Genomic DNA, 18,717 nt, shown 5'->3' with positions numbered 1-18,717 from the left:
TTCCTTTAGTAACAAACTTGCATTAATCACTTTAATAGCATATTTATTATAAATACTTAATTTTATATTCAAGATTGCACAACTAATTTGAAAGCACACTGTGCCAAACTTAGATTCCAGTAATACTTAAGAACATAGAATAAGTCAAGAGCATAGTATCACCTTTTCTGTCATGCTTCATCTGTGGCACAAATTTATTACTCAGTTTAAGATAAACAAAAATAAAACCTTGTAACCTTTTCTAAGGGAATCACACACTATGAATCAAGCCAAACATTCCTTTGTTTCTCTGTCTTAGAAAATGTGGGATCTCAGAATTATTGAAGTGCCATGAATACTAAGAAGTTCAAAACTTAACTTGTGCTAATGAATGAAAAAAAATTATAACAGATGTTTACAGTAGTAGAGCTACTGAATGCTAACTTCATTTACTTCCATTAAGCTAAATGATTCACAAATGGCACTCAGATCAGTAGTAAATCATCATCTAGGTCAGCAGGAAGCTCATTATAGACTGACAATCCAAGTGACAGAGACACTTTTCTGCAAGTGCAATAGTAGCAATTTCCTGTGTGAAAGGCTTGCTTGCTGTTCGTGCATTCCTCAGGGGATAGTTCTGCTCAGAGGATGTTACACTTCCCCAGGAAGAGGAAGGAACCAGTTGTTATTGGATGTGGGGGCTGATAGCTGTCAAGCATTTTCTACATGCCTCAGAATCAGCTGTGAGAACCGTGAATACAGCTTGGATTCCCAGCAGATATGAGGGGGAAACATGACTTTGGCAGACAAGGTCAGAACAGACAAGTACAGTATCTCAGGAAGTTGAAGCAGAAATAACACCTGGAACTTCCAGGCCCCCAGTTCCCAGAAAAGTGCTGATTTGCTGAAAGAACAATATAAAGACGTGGATCAACCTGAAGCATTCCTGAGGCATTGTGCTGTTGCCATGACTAAGACCTCAGACAAAGCAAAATACTGCCAGTTTTCAAAGTCATCTACAGCAAGCCCATAATGTCAAAAAATGGTACCAAAAGTCCAGCAACAGCACCTGTAAACAATATCACTGTGGGGCAATGGAAACATAATTTAACTGCTTTGTGAAAAAAATAAATACTGAAGCTTAATCTTTTACAGTGGAGTGGTGAGGAGGGATTTCTGTTAGGTCCATCTTCTGAACTTCCTGTCCTACTGTAGCTCCCTCCATATGTACAGTGACACTCTTACAGGACAGTTCACCTGCAGTTAGCCCATGCTTAGTCCAGCATCAGTGGGTTCAGAGCATCCCACCTGTTTTTAATTTAGTGGCAGCACTAACTTTAGTTTCTTTATTCTGCCGGCTCCTGATTTCAAAACTGGTTCATAAAAACATTTGATTCAAGAATTATTAGGGAGATGAGACACAGATAGACAAATAAGCAATATAAACTCATAAGCTACATTTCCCTGGGAAAGCAGGTTAAAAAACAGTATAAGAAATATTATATTCTTGCACTCTCTAGTGTTCAGAATTCTGTCTCCAGTGAAAACTCAACTCTCTGAAGCTCCAGTTCACTCAAAGAATATAATGAATCCTATTAGGGAACATCAAGACATATATTATTACCTAATTATGTAGCACATTAGCACATTTCCTGTTCTATCCCTGTAAACCTGCAGTTACATGCTGTGGTAAAACATCACCACTGCAAAATGCAAGGGCCACTTGAATCTTTTTCTTCTTTTATTGCGAACACTGAGTTCACTTTTATGTGTCTTGACCTTTGTTATTTTAGGTTAGTATTATTAAATCATAGTTCCTTTAGGATTAAACACACATTTTTTTCTAAACATACCTGCACATCTATGAAGACATTTAAAAGTTTAGAATTTCACTGGTCAATATACCATTTGCTTCATTCTTTTGGCATTTGTGTTGGAAGATTCTTTTAAAGTTTAGTATACTAACCTACATAACAGCTGCATCTAGCTGTAAAAATTCTTGTTTTCTCATTTCTTCTTTTTCCCTTTTCCTTAAACTTATTGAAGAGGGCTGGTGTTTATTTCCACGTAAGACTAGAGCTAGGAAAGGATGTAAATCACAATATATTTGAAGTTGTACAGTAAGTAAAACATGCAGTGTTTTTAGGTTTTAAGATAAATTTTCTTTTGTCATTCTCTTTGTTAGAATTCTAAAGTTGTGTTAAGGAAAGTACAATATTCCATGAAGATTTTTTCAAAAGAAGTTGCCACGAAAAGGATAGTTCTGTAAACCTTAATATACACAGAGATGGAAGAACTAGATGCAAATTTTGCATTTGTAATTGCTGACACACTTCACAACTTACATGGGGTTGTTTATTTTTTGGTTGTACTCAAAATACAGTCATTAAAAATTTTGTCAAAAATACCTAGCCACTGAAATACATACCAAGGAAGGCACGTGTATAGGATAAATTGAGAATATAGATACTTCTTTTTGCATCCAGAGGCCTACTACATAGGCAAGACAGCTTAGCTAATAATGTCTGATCTCAAGGAATAAAAATTACACATTCTTATTTGAATATTTTACAAGTTTTGGGGAGAATTTATTTGGTCACTTCCTATATTAAAACACAGCATGTTCCTTTTGTCTCAAACAGGAACAATCTTTCCCCTTCTAATAACTAATCTACAGTCTTAACAATCCATACTGCAATAAATAAAAAGCACATTTTTCTTTCAGTGTTAACCAGTACTGGAAAAGAAAGAACAGCAAACGTCTCACAGCCAGTGCAGACTTTCTGACTTCCACATTACAGTACATTGCTTTGCTTCCTCCAAATCCTGTTTACATGAGCAAGGTCAGGGGATGGAACATTAGAGAGCCTCTACAGTGATTTCCTGCTGCTGTCAGTAAAAACTACTGAGACATCATCAACTTTCACTTGTTCCCAACGGCTTATCAGGGACCGGAGGTTATGAGTGTATTGGCTTACATACCAAAAGAAAAAAAAAAAAAGGGAAACAAGACCTCCATTTTTTCCTTTTCAATAGCTCAAAAAACAAAGGCAATGTTAAGAAGCTTGACACACAGAAAAGAGTGGTTGGAAGAGGGGCAGTAATGTTTTCAGGGTCTTCAGTGAGATAGAGGTGAAAAAGAACCCACTCACGTAGCCCCAAAAACATTGACCCCAGTTCAGGGAAAGTTTTCACAGCGTAAAAGGCTAGCATATACCTCAGTTTCAATAACTGCAACATATAAACACTCTTAACATCAGAAAAGCCAGGGCATTATGCAAACTAGCTACGTAGAATATACAGCTTGTTTGCTTGTTTTTATATACATTTCAGTAACAGACGGGAAACAAGTAAATCAATCATCAAATTAGCTAAAAAAATAGCTTAAAAAAGCCATTTTGCTGAAAATACCAGTATATTGACTTAATTGACTATATTGAGGATTTCTTAAAATGTGATTACAGTTCAAAAGAAAGTAGCTCTGTACTGATAATTACATTTAAGTTATTACACTGACACAATGACTATGTTCCCATTTCTATGTTCACGAAGTAAGTTGCTTCAGTTTGGATCTTAGACAAAAGCATACTATTCACTATGTTTGAAAATAACTGGCCCTATACCATATAACTTTGTACAAATATTGAAAAGATGTGCTGCTTGGAGTTTAATAATTTGCGTAGTTGTAAATAATTAACAACTATAGTATGAAGCTGCACCTTAACAATCTAGAGTTGTGTCCAGTTTGGTATTTCAGTACAAGATTGTATGTTGACAGATACTGACATTCTGGGCAAATCCAGAGGGAGAAGAGCAAGACAGATAAGAGGCTGAAACACGTGAAATTCAGGGAGAGGCTGAGAACCAGGTTTGCTCAGCTTCAAAGAAGGCAGGCCACATGGAGATCTCACTGCCACCTAAAATATCTAACGGGTGAAAAGTGAAGAAGATTGAGCCAAAAATTTATGAGAAAATCACTGTGACAGAATTAGGGACAACAGATAAATTGGAACATGGGAAACTCTAGCTACATATTATGACAAATATTTTCACCAGTATAACATCATAGCAAACTGCCTGGATGGGTGGCATGACCTTCATTGTTACACATGCTCACAAAAGAACTGGACCAGGCCCTGCAGAACCTCATCCAAATTAGCCTTGCTTTAAGGCAGGGGACAGATGAAATTACTTCAGATGTCCTTTCCAATCTATCTGTACAGAAGGGAGGAAAAGGTATACTTCTCTGCTTCAACAAAACATTACACAGTTTGGTACAGATGTCCATTCTCTCTGGAGATCGTTCAGGGATCTAGGGGAAACTCATCACAGATCCTACACAAGCTTTTCATTTGTTCTAGAGAAGTCTGTCTTTAAATACTTAAGACAGTGATTTGAAAAAAGGCTGGCTACCACCAGTGGCCCAGGGAATTGCCAAAATATTGTGCAAATTCTCCTTAGGGCCCTGCCATTGAATCACAGAATTGCTCAGGTTGGAAAAGACCTTTAAGATCGAGTCCAACTACAACCCATCCATACTACCTTAACTCTAACAACCCTCCACTAAATCATGTCCCTGAGCACCACATCCAAATGGTTTTTAAACACATCCAAGGATGCTGACTCAACCACCTCCCTGGGGAGCCTATTGCAGTGCTTAACAACCCTTTCTGTAAATAAGCTTTTCCTGATATCCAACCTAAACCTCCAATTGCACTGATCAAGAATCTTTAAGGATACGTAAGTACAGAGTGTATTTTTTCCTCTCTAAATAAACCAGAATGGATGAAGAATTGCTTAAGCTAAATAAAAATGACTGAAAAAGAATAAAGTAGGTAAACGCCGGTCTTTTGTAAGATAATCTGATAACCTGATCTAAGAACTTCAATTATCAGAAGAGCAAGAGCCTAGAAAAGAGTTCTTCCAGTGAATGTAGGACCAAAAACCACAAGTGGATTTGATACGTCTTGACAAGTTTCCAAAGAAAATAGTATACAGTTATATTATCTTTGATAATCAGTAGGAAAAGAGTAATCCAGAGGTTCAGCATGATGTTGGAGGTAACACATCAGGGAAGAAAATGAGCTTCATTAGAGGCTGATGACGTCTTCCAATACACAGATACACAAACACAGTACCATTCACACGATGCCAAATAGTATCCAGGAGGGAGAGCTGGCAGTGAAGGTGGGATGGGAAGAAATCCAGTATCTCCCTTCTGCATTTGACTTTTAGAAAGAAAACATGAAGGCTCTACATACTAGGGAAATCGAGATAGCTTCAGATGAAAGCAACCAAGAGATTGGATGGTTCACCCAATTAAGAAATAGGTAATCATTCCACAAACAACAAATGTAGGTAAGGTACACAGATACTGAATGGAATGATAACTCAAAAGGTAAGATGACATACAGCAGGGAGGACCAGATAAGGTTGCCAGAGTCTTGCAAAGTATTACTTACTGTGCTGGAGGGGAAAGTTAGCTGAAGAAAAAATACGGAAGATAAAGCAGTTGTCCTTATGTCTGTAGTCTGAATTGCAAGGATGCAGAAATAACACTAGATAGACAAAATATGCAGACTGAATACTGAGATGCAGAAAGGTGGGAACCAATGCTGAATAGGAGATGAAGATAATGCAAAAACAAAAACATAGTGATTACTGCCTGTCAAAAGAGATGAATATGAATTTTGAAGCAACATTTTTGTAATAAAAAAACGTAAAGCCAACTATACTGAAATGAAGAGAATGCTGTCAGTAGCGAGTCAAGTTAATCCCAGAATGAGTTCTGGGCATAAAATTTTATAAACTGCTTTCCTATTAAATGGATTAAGGAAGGAGATTAAATGATTGGTAGATTTATAGGTACATAACAAAGAATTACAGTGCAGCTGTACATTTGGATTCTGTGATCAGTATCAAGAACAGGAAGTAGTAAACAAGGCATATTTTGAATTGACAATCAATAAATTTTATCCACTGCAATCCTTAATCTGTCAAGCCTCCTAAAGAGACATCTGTGAGTCCGCAAATTACTTTTGACTGAAATTATCTCAGAGATCCATATTGTATTGTGAAATCATAACACATCAACTACAGCAACTTAAAATATATGGAGCTACAGGGCTGTTCCAAAAGTAATGCCTCCTATTTTTTTATATTGACCCACAACATCAGAGGTGAATGTTGGTGGTATATAGCATTAGAGGTTGAATCTTCCCACCAATATTCCATTACATTTTGTTGCCATATGACAGATGGCAGAAGAAGGGCAGTCTGACAAAGTCATATCTGACACAGAAGTGAGTCTGAAGCAAAGGTGTGTCACTGAATTCCTCAACGCAGAAAAAATTGCACACATTGACACTCATCCATGCTTGCTAAATTTTTATGGAGACCAAACAGTGGATGTGAGCACAGTGAGGCAGTGGGTGGTGTGTTTCAACAGTGGCAACAGCGACATGAAAGACAAGCCTCATTCTGGATGGCCTTCCACAGCTGTCACACCATAAAATGAAGAGCGTGTCAACCAGCTCATCCATGTGAATTGCCTAATGCTGGTGACTACGTTGAAAAATAGTGTTTTGTAGCTGAGAATCTGCTTTATCAAATAGTGTTATTGTGCTCTTTGTATCTATTGTGGTTTCCACAGAAATAAATAAAAGGCATTACTTTTGGAGTGACCTGAATACCATCTCTCACATTGAATTATTACGTTTATTTGTTTTTGAAGGAAAGGTTTATTTTAGGATGTGAACCTCTATCATGATTTTCACTGAACAACCTTAAAGCATTTTATAAACTATCCTCACAACGTGCCTTTTTGTAAAGCATTCACAACAAAGGAAAACAGCAGAAACCACACCTGCTGCCCACTCATATGTATTGACCCCTCAGCTACACAAATTCTTGTTATGGTAATTAAAATTGCTCAAGATACAAATCATACCTTCCCATGAAACGATTCAGAACGAAAAGATGTTTTCATTTAAATTCTAGAATAGTACATCTTCTAGGACTTCAAACTAGAAGAGCATATTTCTACTCCCACATGCAAAACTATGGTTAAAACATTTCATCCTTCTCCTCCCACATGCTCTAACAATGTCATACAAAAAGCTAACACTAGAAGGAACTAATCCTATGTTTCTCTCCTAAAATGTTACTTTTTTTTCTCCCCTGGAAAAACTGGAATTTCTACTGGATTCTCATCAGTGAGGCAACTACTCTATGTTTCTCATTATTTGAAGCTCAGGACAGCTACAAAAATTGTCTGAGAAAAAGGCAGAGATTTTAACAACAATATCTAGATAGAATTAAGATGGGCTTCTAATTAGAATTTCTGCTTAGAACATTAATGAAATTCCTAGTATAACGTGGAAGCTTCACTATTACACCATCTTCTGGTTAGCCTTGGGAACTGTGAAAAAAAAAAGCTTACATTGAGAAGGTGGAATACTGAGCTCTGAACAGTCAACAACTTATTAAAACTGCACTTTATTCATACAAAAAAAAAAAAAAAAATCAGTAACATCTTTAGTTAAAGCTAAGCTAGCTAAGCAGTGTTATTTTTTCCTTTCTTTTTTTCTTTCATTCTGGCTCAGAAGGCAACTTACCGGAGTACCAAAAGATGGAGAGGAACTAATCTCTACAACAGGTGGGTCAACTGTTTGTGTATCAGCCACATCAAACGTAGGGTTGACCTGTTGAAAATTAATTACAGTCTTCATTATTTCCAGCAGTACAAGAAGGGAAATAAGACTGAAAGCTTCAGTGAGGAATTGCTATTCGCCACAAGCTGAAAATAAGCCTTAAGAATAAAGGAAGGATGCTGATCCACAACAATATAAAATGCAATCATATAGTACAGAAAGAGAATCCAGACATGCATTTATTAAAGATGTTATTTATATTTTATAAACATCTGTTTCCTCAAAACTAGCTCAAACATTCTTAGCTTAAGCAATAGCAGATTTAGTTTCATGATAAATCAAGAAAAAATAAATCAAAAATACCAGCTTGACATAGATTTACCATGATCAGCTACCTCAAAATCATTTAATATTAAAAAAAAAAAAAAAAAAAAAAGTGACCAATGCTGCTGTTGAAATACTGAACAATAGGAATTATTCATAAAAATTCCAAACTGCACAACTCATTTGAAATTGTTTTTGCAAGTTTTGACATGTGCTACTGCTAAGTTATACTGCTTTCTTTTTAATTGACACAGACACTTAAGAATATATACCGTATCAAAACGTGTTCCATAGAGCAATAAACCATTTTAGGCAGCTGAATCAGTGTTAGTTCTGTAGCACAGGGTAGAAATAGAGTGAAGCTAGTCTTATATGGAATACCAAGTTAACGCTGCCAGTAGGTTTTCAGTTCTGGAGCCAGTTTATGTTCTCCGTAACGACAAATAAAGAAACTATAGAAAGCTTTAGCTGTCATATGTTTGCATCACCCATGCTGTCTGCTCTAGTTTGTCCATGGTTCTCCAAATTGTTCCCACTTCACTACAGCTGAAACATACAGACTTAAAAATTATTCTGCAGATTTTTACTTCACCAAAACAGAGATTTGCAGCATGTACACTGCTGGTATACTTACAGCATTCACACTATAACTTACCTTCATGATTATCACAGTTAAAAAACCTTATAGTTCAGCACCACATAGCTAAAAACCTGCACCATATTAATACAGGATACTCTCTTTGCCCTCAGATAATCTTTTCATATATGGAAAAATTAGTATACATACGCATTATAAGAAGGCCAAATATTTTGTTGGCCAGAAGTTGTGCTGCCAGTTATGGAGATTTACAGCCCAATGCATCCAGCTTCTTGTGCTAAATATGTTAAGTGAAAAGGAAGCTTGTTTATTTTGTAAAGACTGAAATAAAGAAGGACTAGATGACTTTCAAAACACCATGAAGTCTGGTGTAGCAAAGAGAAATGCATTTTCCCTTTTTCAACTTTTTATCAGTATACCAACAGCAGCCTTAGCAGAGGTGGCATTAATTCTATCTATTTCATTCTAAAGTGCATAAAAATCAAACAAGAAAAGAAACAAAAAATGTTCATCTTTCATAAGAAGACATTGATGCTAAATAAAAAGATAGCAAATTGATAAATTAATTAAGTTAAAAGATAAAGTTCTAAATGACTCATGCAAAACATTTCCTAGAAAAGTGATACAGCTAGCTGTTAAATAGTCTCTCCAAACATACAGAAAAAATTTTGCTTTGAACTTGATTAACCCTTGTTTTTTTCATAGACTGGAATTCTCAAGGCAAACAAGCAGTAGCCATATATTCTTATTTCTACTGCCATCTAGTGTACATGTGGATTTCTAACATCTGTGAAAATATCTGCAACTGAAAGTACACTGACATTTTAATGAGAAACTAAATTAACATTAGATTATCGTGCTGAAGATGGAAACTCCACATATCTTTAAAAAAAAGATAGCACTGGGATTTTTACATGTTAATGGAAATTTCACTTTCTATAATTGCCACTTTTCCAAGTGGAACGCATCTTTCAGAATACTGCAGTAAAACTGTGCTACTGATTGAACACACTATTTTCAAATACCCTCAAAAGCTCCTTAGCTCATAAAGGAGACAGTGACTGGGGTTCACCTCATTTTAAACTTAGACATACTGTTGTATTTGAACTGGTCATCCAAGATTACCTCTATGGTCAATGGAGAAAAGTGAGTACTTCAAGTCACTTACTTTTATTTCCGAATTGTCTGAATAATTGCAATGGTCACAAGCTTTAGAAAAGTGAAGCAGATCCTAGTGCATTGTTTCCTGAATAATCAAGAATTGCATAGATGCAGTGCAACTGAACAACAGCCATAAAGATTTATAAGTCAGGAATATGAATTTCAAAGCTGTGTCTTAAAATTCAGACTACTACATTCCCTAGGAGCAGCTTACCCAGAAGCCTGTAAAATGCTACAAATGTTACAACCATGCAGAAATGCAGACAATAGGTTAAACTAAATCCATCAAAACAGGCTTGTAAATAATTTCCTGACATTCAAATATCAGATTTCCCTTATCTGCTCTTTTAGTGAAGATAACTAGGTGCTTGTGAACCTTAGTTTGTCTGTAGCCTGAATTCAACACTTTTCCAGATCTCCTTGATTGCCTGGAATCAAGGAGGAAGATTGCTTTAGTAAATACGCATTCATTTGCTAAGCATTTGAGTAGTCTGGAAAAATCAACTTGAAAAGAACTCAACCAAACCCTGAAACTATATAAATTAACCTGTGTTCTTAGCATTTAAGTGCTTTCAAGTGTATGCAATTTGAACAGATCCTGAAGCAAGCTGCTGATGCAGGAAGGGTAGTTTAAATGTGATGGTAAATGCTGTGGCTGAGTTTGTTCAAACACTGACCCTTGATACTGAAGGCTGCTACAAACAGGACTTACACTTCATTCATTGACCTTGCAATGATTCATCATTGTCCATGAGAGAAGTTTATTTATCAAATTGTCATACAAAAAATTACCCTGCTCTTACTCTGACCATGATCAGAAAGTTTCACATCTAACTTGACAACAAACCAGATAAGTGAGAATACTTAGTGATGGATTCTTTTGGGGTTCCTGACCTCCACCAAAATATTTTCAATCTTTATAATACTCAGATTGAATATCTGCGCTTTCTACAAGGGTGTAGTGGTACTGTCTTCATGCTCAGGCCCATTCAATAGGGAAAGGCAAACATGCCTGCAGAGGCACACAGTGGCACCTCTCAGTGTCAAGTTCAAATCTTTGAAAAGTCAGAGAAGGAAACAAATACCATAGCAGCATTCTATTTGAATAAAAAACAGATAATGGTGAATTTGTATAGGTCCCTATTAGTAATGACAGAAGTCAAATAATTAATGGATCTATATACTGGACTCAACTTTTGGACAGTAGAGACATCTGGAGAATATCAAAGATATAAAAATGTACGTAATCGTCACCAAGTAAAAGCTATGCAGATTTACCAAAGGCAGTCACAAACATATTCATGGTGATTTATGCACAAACAATTGTCTTGTCTATAGCACTGTAGTGTTCACCTATTTAGCTTAACTATCAGACAACCTGACAATAGGATTTTCCAAACTGGCAGTATTCAACATACCATTTTGGTTCCCCAACTCCCAGTACTTCTAAAGCTTCCTAATAGAAGACCTGACAGCAAAGCATCTGCAGAACAAGATGCAGGAAATCAGACTACATGGACCTACTATGTCATAATGACACGAAAGAACTCCACTGTCCTAGAAAAGCTTGATACTTTTTCACATCAATAACGAGATCTTCTCACAACATCTAAAGGTTTTGGAAAGAGGGGCAACTTATGACGATCTAGTTTCTGAATATCAGTAACAATGCTACTTTGTGTGCTCACTGAAGATTCAGATATCTTCTGCAACAGTTTGGTATGGTACTTCAGTAGAAATCAGACTACCTGTCTGCATTTTTTTTCTAATTAGAAGGATACAGACCTACACAAGAAACGTGAAAGGAATTCTATAGGATTATATCTAGCCTAGTAATGTTAACATGAATTTGTAAGCTATGATTGCTTCCAAAATATTGTACACAGCAACAAAAAGTCTTCCAGTACATACAGACTACATTTAACTATAAATGTTACACAGATGGTGTTTATAAGTAAGTTTCCAGTTTCCTATATTGGAGCACTTATTACACTCACCTCAACTGACTGAAGCTTTTCATCATGGAGATGAGGTGATCTTGGGTAAATATCAAGAAGATGAGGAGGGTCATCAGTCTGTATTCTTCTAATGTGGTGTTTAAGAACTTCTTTATAATCAAATGAATCAAAGTTGGTTTTCCATAATAATACCTGTAAAAAAGCCACTATGTCAGCAAATAACTATTTTGAGTCTACTCACTGATAGTTGTTAGCATCAATAGATCATAACATCAGAACAAGCCTGGTCTATTCTACAATACAGACATTTCTGCATAGCATCTCTTTTATGTAACAAAATAATTGGAAATGTAAGTCATTTAATTAAATTTAGCATAAGTTTCGTGATTTCTGTCTTTAAATACTTGTCTTTAAATAAATGTTTCTAAATACTGAGAAAAATTAATTCAAAAAAGTTCATAACACTTAGCAGAAGATGGCAATTTCCAGAAGACCAATGTTGATTTCTTCTAGTTATCCTCTGAATTAGAAAAAAAAAAAAATAAAAAAGAGATTGGAGCATGGTCTATTCTGCATGGTCTGACTTAAAAATCACTCGCTTGTAAGAGCAAGAGTATTTACAGCAAATATTAAAAATGCTTTTTAGAAAAAAAGCAAAAATATGTAAACATCAGAAAGGTCAAACGTATAAGCAGAAATTCCAGTAAGACTAAACCATACTTCTAGTATAATCTTAAGTAGATGGATTGTCACAAGCTCATTTCAAGTTCAACATCTTCCACTAATCGCTTAGAGCAGTACTGAAAGGCCACAGTGAGGTCTCCCCAGAGCCTTCCCTTCTCCAGGCTGAACAAGCCCAGCTCCCTCAACTTTTCTTTATAAATAACCCAGCCCTTTGATCATCTTCCCTGCCCTCCTATGAACCTGTTCCAACAGGTCCACACCTTTCTTGTGCCAGGGGACACTGACTTGGATGCAGTACTCCATGTGGGGCCTCAGAAAGGCAGAGAAGAAAGGAACAACCACCTCCCTCACCCTACTGGCTGCTCTTTTGATGCAGCCTGGGATGCAGTTGGCCTTCCAGGCTGCAAGAGCACATTGCTGCCTCATGTCCAGCTTTTCATCCACCAGAACCCACAAGTCCTTCACAAGACTGATCTCAAGTTCTCTTCCCAGTCTGCACCCATATCTGGGGTTGCCCAGACCCAACACCTTGTAATTGGCCTTGTTGAACCCCATTCAGTTCATGTGGGCCTAGTTTTCAAGTCTGTCCAGGTTTCTCCAGATGGCATCCCTTCCTGCTATTGCATCAACTGTACCATTCAGTTTGGTATCATCAGCAAACCTGATGAGGATGCACTCAATCCCACTGTCTAGATTGTTGATAAAGATATTTAACAGTACTGGTCCCAAGAAAGACCCCTGGGGGAAACCACACATCACCAGCCTTCACTTGGACACCGTGCAATGCTCTGGCTGTGGTCATCCATCCAATTCCTTATTGAGATTGTTAGGCTCCAAGAAAGTGCTCATGAGAATAAAGACAATTCAGGATTCCTTAAGAATCAAAATTTTCTTCGGACAGAGAAAAAAATCTCATATGAAAACTTCAATAAAGAAAATAAAAGATTATACTAGTGGCTCAAGGAATACATATTGAATGCTTTCAAGTCATTTCTAGAAAGGGTGCTGCCTGAAACATCAAGCGAAAACAAAGTAGTGACTTTAAAAGAAGAGAAAAACAAATTGAGTGTGTATGAATTAATATTATTTGCAAAAAACCTATTTATTTGACACTGAACTGCAACAATTACAAACCATTTTGTTACAGTAAATCAAATGACCTGGAGAGAAATACCTATTATCTCCTTCTCATAATATCCAATCCAACATAGTTAAGCATAAGTTTTTAAATAACATATTTACCAGTTTTCTACCCAAATTTAACTTTAGGATAACACATTCTTAGACAAAATGCCAAGAATGTCAGCATACTCTAATTAACATTAACTGTAGCAAACATTGAGAAGACATTTAATTTCAAAAGACTACACTACAAACCTGACCATCTGCTCCACCTGAGGCAAATTTTTCACCACCTTTTGAAAAGGCCACAGAAAGGACAGGTCCCTGAAGGAAAAAACAAAACAGCAGAGTAAAATGCTATGACTGTAGTCATAGTATTTTAATACACAGAAAAAGAAAAAAAAAAAATCATAGTTATTTAATACTAAAAAAAAACCAATTTCAATAATAAAGGAGCAAATTAGCTATAAAAATTTTTGCATGATTTGATGGATGCATTATTGTTGCACATCTTGGTAAGATGCTTCATTTTGATTACTACAATAGATACTGAAAAAAAAGGTGACACTTTCCATAGATTTTATGTGGAATTAAACAAACAAACAAAAAAATCAAATATATATGACATTTCTCAAGAGAAAGTGTTTGAGAGATTCATTATCAAACTTAAGATTTCTTCTGCATGAGGAGGAAAAGGATTAAAAAAAAATCTATCGTTCTTCACAAAAAATATCTTCCATAAGCTTCCCCCTATGGAGAGCACTGTTTTTCAGTAGACAAAAGCCTAAAGTTCCAAATAATTAACTCTCCAAAATTAATTCATAACACAAACCATTATTCAATGTTAAGCATGCACACAATGCTGACAGATGAATTGCAGTTGTAGCCAAAACTGATGTGCTTCCTTACACACTTGTAGAAAGGTGTACTAACACAACACTTTGCCATTCACTGAAATTTAATCTTCAATTATGACAAGACATTGCAAATGTTACTTTCACTTAAAAAAAAAAAAAAAAGAGAAACTTATTAAAATCTCCACTTTAAAAGGTTTATGGTGTATACCTTGTGTCCATGAAGTGTGTAAATAAGCCTTCCTTCTAAGAGGTCCAGAATCTTAAGGGTACCATCACTAGAAGCCGTGATGAGATAGTTACCAGAAGGATGGAACGATACACAGTTAACTTCTGCTCTGTGAACTAATATACAAAAGACAACATTCAAAGTCTATATAAGGAAATACACACAATTTCTGTGATCTTTTCTACTTCCCCACTCTAAAAGAAAAGTTTGTTTAGGATAATCAGAATGCAGTTTATGTTGAGGCTTTTTCTTTTTTTTTTTTAGGGTCACTGGGCTACAAAAAGATTATTTACAAAATGCCAGCATGATCTGTTTCTCTATTTTCTCCAATAAGGAATGAAATCACATATATCAAAGCAAATGACGTTCTGTAACAGAGTCCCACCCTTTCTAAAACACAACAAATGATGTTTTTACCTTTGTAATGCTGTAGCAGCTTGTTCATTCGAATATCCCACAGTTTCACAGTATGATTAGAACCTGCAGAAGCTATACATGTACCACTTGGGTTGAAATCTGCAAAATTTGGAAACCTAAATATAATTCATGAAAATAGACTGATTAATTGTTTTGGTAGAAATACTTGTTTTTTTAAATAAAGTATTGAGTATGTAAGAAATACCTTACTTGAGTTTCCAAACAACTTAAATAAGCATGAGTGAACAAAATGTGCCTGATAAATCATAGACTCGTTAAAGTTGATGATTCTGTACAACCTGTTTGTTGTTTTTTTTTTTTTTTGTTATTTGTTGTATTATTTTTTTTTTAAAGGACAGCTTACTGACTCAGATATCCACAACTGATACTGGTGTACAAAGTTCCTAGAAGTAAATGCTGCAAAATCTATTCCTGACCATAATGGCATTGATAAACACAAGAATCAAGACTTTTTAAGTAGGAAGTAAAATAAATGTCTCCGTACCTAGATGTGGCAGATCACTGAAGCTAACAAAATACAATCCTCTTCTACACCAAGTAGAGAATTCTTAAAGTTCCAATATTAAATAGCATTATTTAGGAAAATTAATTATTTTAGCTTATGTGGGTGACAGAAGAACTTACAACCTATCTTCAAATATAGCACACATTAACAAAACAAAACACAAATTTAATCTTATTAGAACTATACACTTACATTTTTTTATAGCAACACTTACCCTCCATAATCTATGAAACTATCAATACATGTTTTATTTATTGTATCCCAGATCTTCACAGATTTGTCCTCACTGCAAGATGCTATTAGTCTTCCATCAGGTGAAAATCTGGAACGTGTATAGCAATTGGAAATGTACAGATTGTTAGTCTGAGAAGTATCAGTCACTTTGTATTCTAGACATAAGCAGCAAAACACCAGAACCTGATACGTCTACCCAGAAGTAAAATGTATAGCATTCAAACAACATTTGAATTTCTCATGTTTTTCAGGAAGTAATACAACTGTAAACTTCCCTCTATACTTTTCTTTTCCAGACAACTACAATTAATACTAGACCCATAAGTGATGGAAAGAGAAAAAACCAACAGTAACAGCAGCCTAAGGTTGGCATTTCAGATACCAATGAGATAACATTGAGATTACATGAGATACCAATGAGATTACAGAAAACTGTGATTTCCGACAGCTTCCATTTTTCTTTTCAAGGTTAGATACTTTGGAATTTTATAGGGCCTCAGTGCTTTACAAGTATCATGTTTCTTCCCCAAGACGTTTAAAGTGGGCCTCTTAGCTGGAGATTTGCCATTAATATGGAAAGAAATTATGAAAGAACAATTTTTTTTTTGTCTTTGAAATCTGCTCTGCCTTAAATGGGATGTTAATCTTAGCTTTCAGTACAAAGACTTTATTTTACCTTCTCCAATTCTGTAAATGTAACTCACTTTGACTCATGACCTTTTTTTATGCCATTATTGTTTGAAGAATAGTTAAGAAAATCACTGCCATGAAAAATGAAACTAAACATATGTGAATGCTGCAAAGTAAGCTGTTACCAGAGCACAGACATACACAGGATAGTGGAAGGAGACAGGACACTCAGTGATATACGACCTAAATATCCTTTACTCAGTATCTAAGACCTAAATGTCCCTTAGAGTAAAAGGATTAAGAATCAGTGTCTGATATTCGTGCACATATTAACACAAAGCAAACTTCCAGATTTTAATTTGGAGATAAATGCAAACTATGTGTGTGTGAGATATTGGCTTATTATAATTGTATTATTAGCGATAGATCAGCTTACACCATTCACAGATCTTTCCTCAATTAGTTCTGTTTTAGGAAATAAAGATCCTTTTCAAGGAGTTCTGAACACAGAATCCACCATGAAAGCCTCTTTGAGGAGAGTAAAACCAAAGCTTACTTGGCACAGCGAACCCAGTGAGTGTGTTGAAACAGTGAAAACAAAAGGCGCCGACGTTGAACGCTCCATATTTTTACTGATTTATCATTGGATGCTGAAACTAGGAGGTGGCCATCATGTGAGAAGCTTACGCTACGGACAGATGCTGTATGACCTTTCAGTACTGATGATTCACCATGACTGGAAAAAAAAATAAAATAAAATAAAATAAAAATAGGGTTAAAAAATGCAAAAATAAAAAAAATAAAATAAAAAAAATATCTACTTGGCAGACTACATGTCATCCAAACAGAAGAAAGCAATACAATGGCTAAATCATTGCTGCCAATATTTTTTTTTTGCCTTATTTGCAGATAAAATATTAGAATACAGGCTTAAAAGTGATCATATTTAAGATGACCAATATTTGGAAAATATTGCAACTATCAGATCCATTCTCCATGCAGTATTTGAAAAAGGATTTATTAAATATTTTGATACACTAATCTACAAAATGTTTAAGAGTTAAAATAACACCACTCTTCCCAAGATCATCCTGGATAGCTCATAATTACAGCTGCTTGAAAATAAGTCTAAGAAGACAAATCAATTATAATATTTTCTTTAAAAACACTTCTTGTTTCTTTCATCATTTGTCTCTCCAAAATGAGGTACAGCCATGCAGTTCTTATAAAAGAAATACACCCATTAAACTACAAGTATATTACCACGTGTATTCCTGCACACTCATGAAATTATAATCTCTAAATAGCTAGACTATTTCCTAGAAGAAAAGTAAACAGTAATGAATCACACTACCTGTGCTCTTCTGTATCTGTCAACACCCAGGCTGGGACATGAGAAGCAAACAGAAACATTTACCGTGAAAGGGCCCCAGTATTCACACTGCACATTAAAGAAACATATAGCTAGCATCTCCCAATGACACTCACATGCAAGGAATCCACAGTCTGACAGTACGATCCTGGGAAGCTGAAGCAAGTAGCTGCCCCTCTGGTGAGAAATTCACACTGGTCACAGCATCCGTGTGACCTACAAATTTGTAAGCTCTGCATTGTTTCTTCAGCTTCCATATCATAAGACACCTATCCAAAGAAGAGGTAGCTGGCAAAAAATGATTAAAACATGTTAAAAGTTTGACAATTGTTATTTGAAAAATCAGACCGTATGATTACAGATTTGAAATCACCATCAACTTGCTAGTTTGGGAGGGTATTAGAGGAGGGAGAATTTACTGGGTTTCAGTTGATAGATTGGTTTGCTCGGCCTCAACGCAAGCCTGGCAGCCAGAAACATCATCAACAGTTTATGGCAAGGATATGAAAAGACTAGGGAAGTAAAGGCAAATAATGCTTAACAGCTAGCTCTCCCACATATAGAGCAAGTAAGATGAACATTACACATATCATGAGTGTGGATCCAGATACTGTGTTACCAAATACTAAGAACGTCATTAAAAACAACAGAAACTTTTCAATGATATGTTCAGGAACTTTGTTCTCTGAGATGAATTTTTTTTTTTTTTTTTTGAGCACCTACTACTTAACTCAGAAGAAACAGACAATCTTAAACTCAGGACAACATTTCTTATACTTCATATACCTAAATCGGGATGTATATCTAAAGAACGTGCACCTAAAGATGCCTGTGTATCTAAACAGATGCCTGTTTCAGGCAGCAGGATAGCACTGGAAGCAACTGAAGAAATGAAGTCAGTTAACCTTACATAAAATACTAGACTTTGCAGCTTGGCTCAGAGATAGCATTTTCCTCCCAAAATGACTTCTGCTAGA

General features: G+C 35.7%; 1 protein-coding gene across 1 annotated transcript in view; it reads right to left on the bottom strand.

Moving 5' to 3' along the window:
• Positions 1–18,717, bottom strand: part of POC1B (POC1 centriolar protein B) — a 40,401-nt gene that overhangs the window by 10,123 nt on the left and 11,561 nt on the right. The window contains exons 3-10 of the mRNA XM_052668544.1: positions 17,857–18,028; positions 16,925–17,104; positions 15,719–15,826; positions 14,979–15,094; positions 14,544–14,677; positions 13,734–13,802; positions 11,712–11,864; positions 7,596–7,682 (exon numbers count right to left, since the gene is read on the bottom strand). Coding sequence (XP_052524504.1) covers positions 7,596–7,682; positions 11,712–11,864; positions 13,734–13,802; positions 14,544–14,677; positions 14,979–15,094; positions 15,719–15,826; positions 16,925–17,104; positions 17,857–18,028 — 1,019 coding nt within the window. The remainder of the gene's footprint in view (positions 1–7,595; positions 7,683–11,711; positions 11,865–13,733; positions 13,803–14,543; positions 14,678–14,978; positions 15,095–15,718; positions 15,827–16,924; positions 17,105–17,856; positions 18,029–18,717) is intronic.

Source organism: Tympanuchus pallidicinctus, unplaced genomic scaffold (assembly GCF_026119805.1).
Source record: "Tympanuchus pallidicinctus isolate F22 unplaced genomic scaffold, pur_lepc_1.0 scaffold8, whole genome shotgun sequence".
Taxonomy (NCBI): domain Eukaryota; kingdom Metazoa; phylum Chordata; class Aves; order Galliformes; family Phasianidae; genus Tympanuchus; species Tympanuchus pallidicinctus.
Note: the sequence above shows the minus strand (reverse complement) of the source record. Positions and strands in the feature narration are given on the sequence as shown.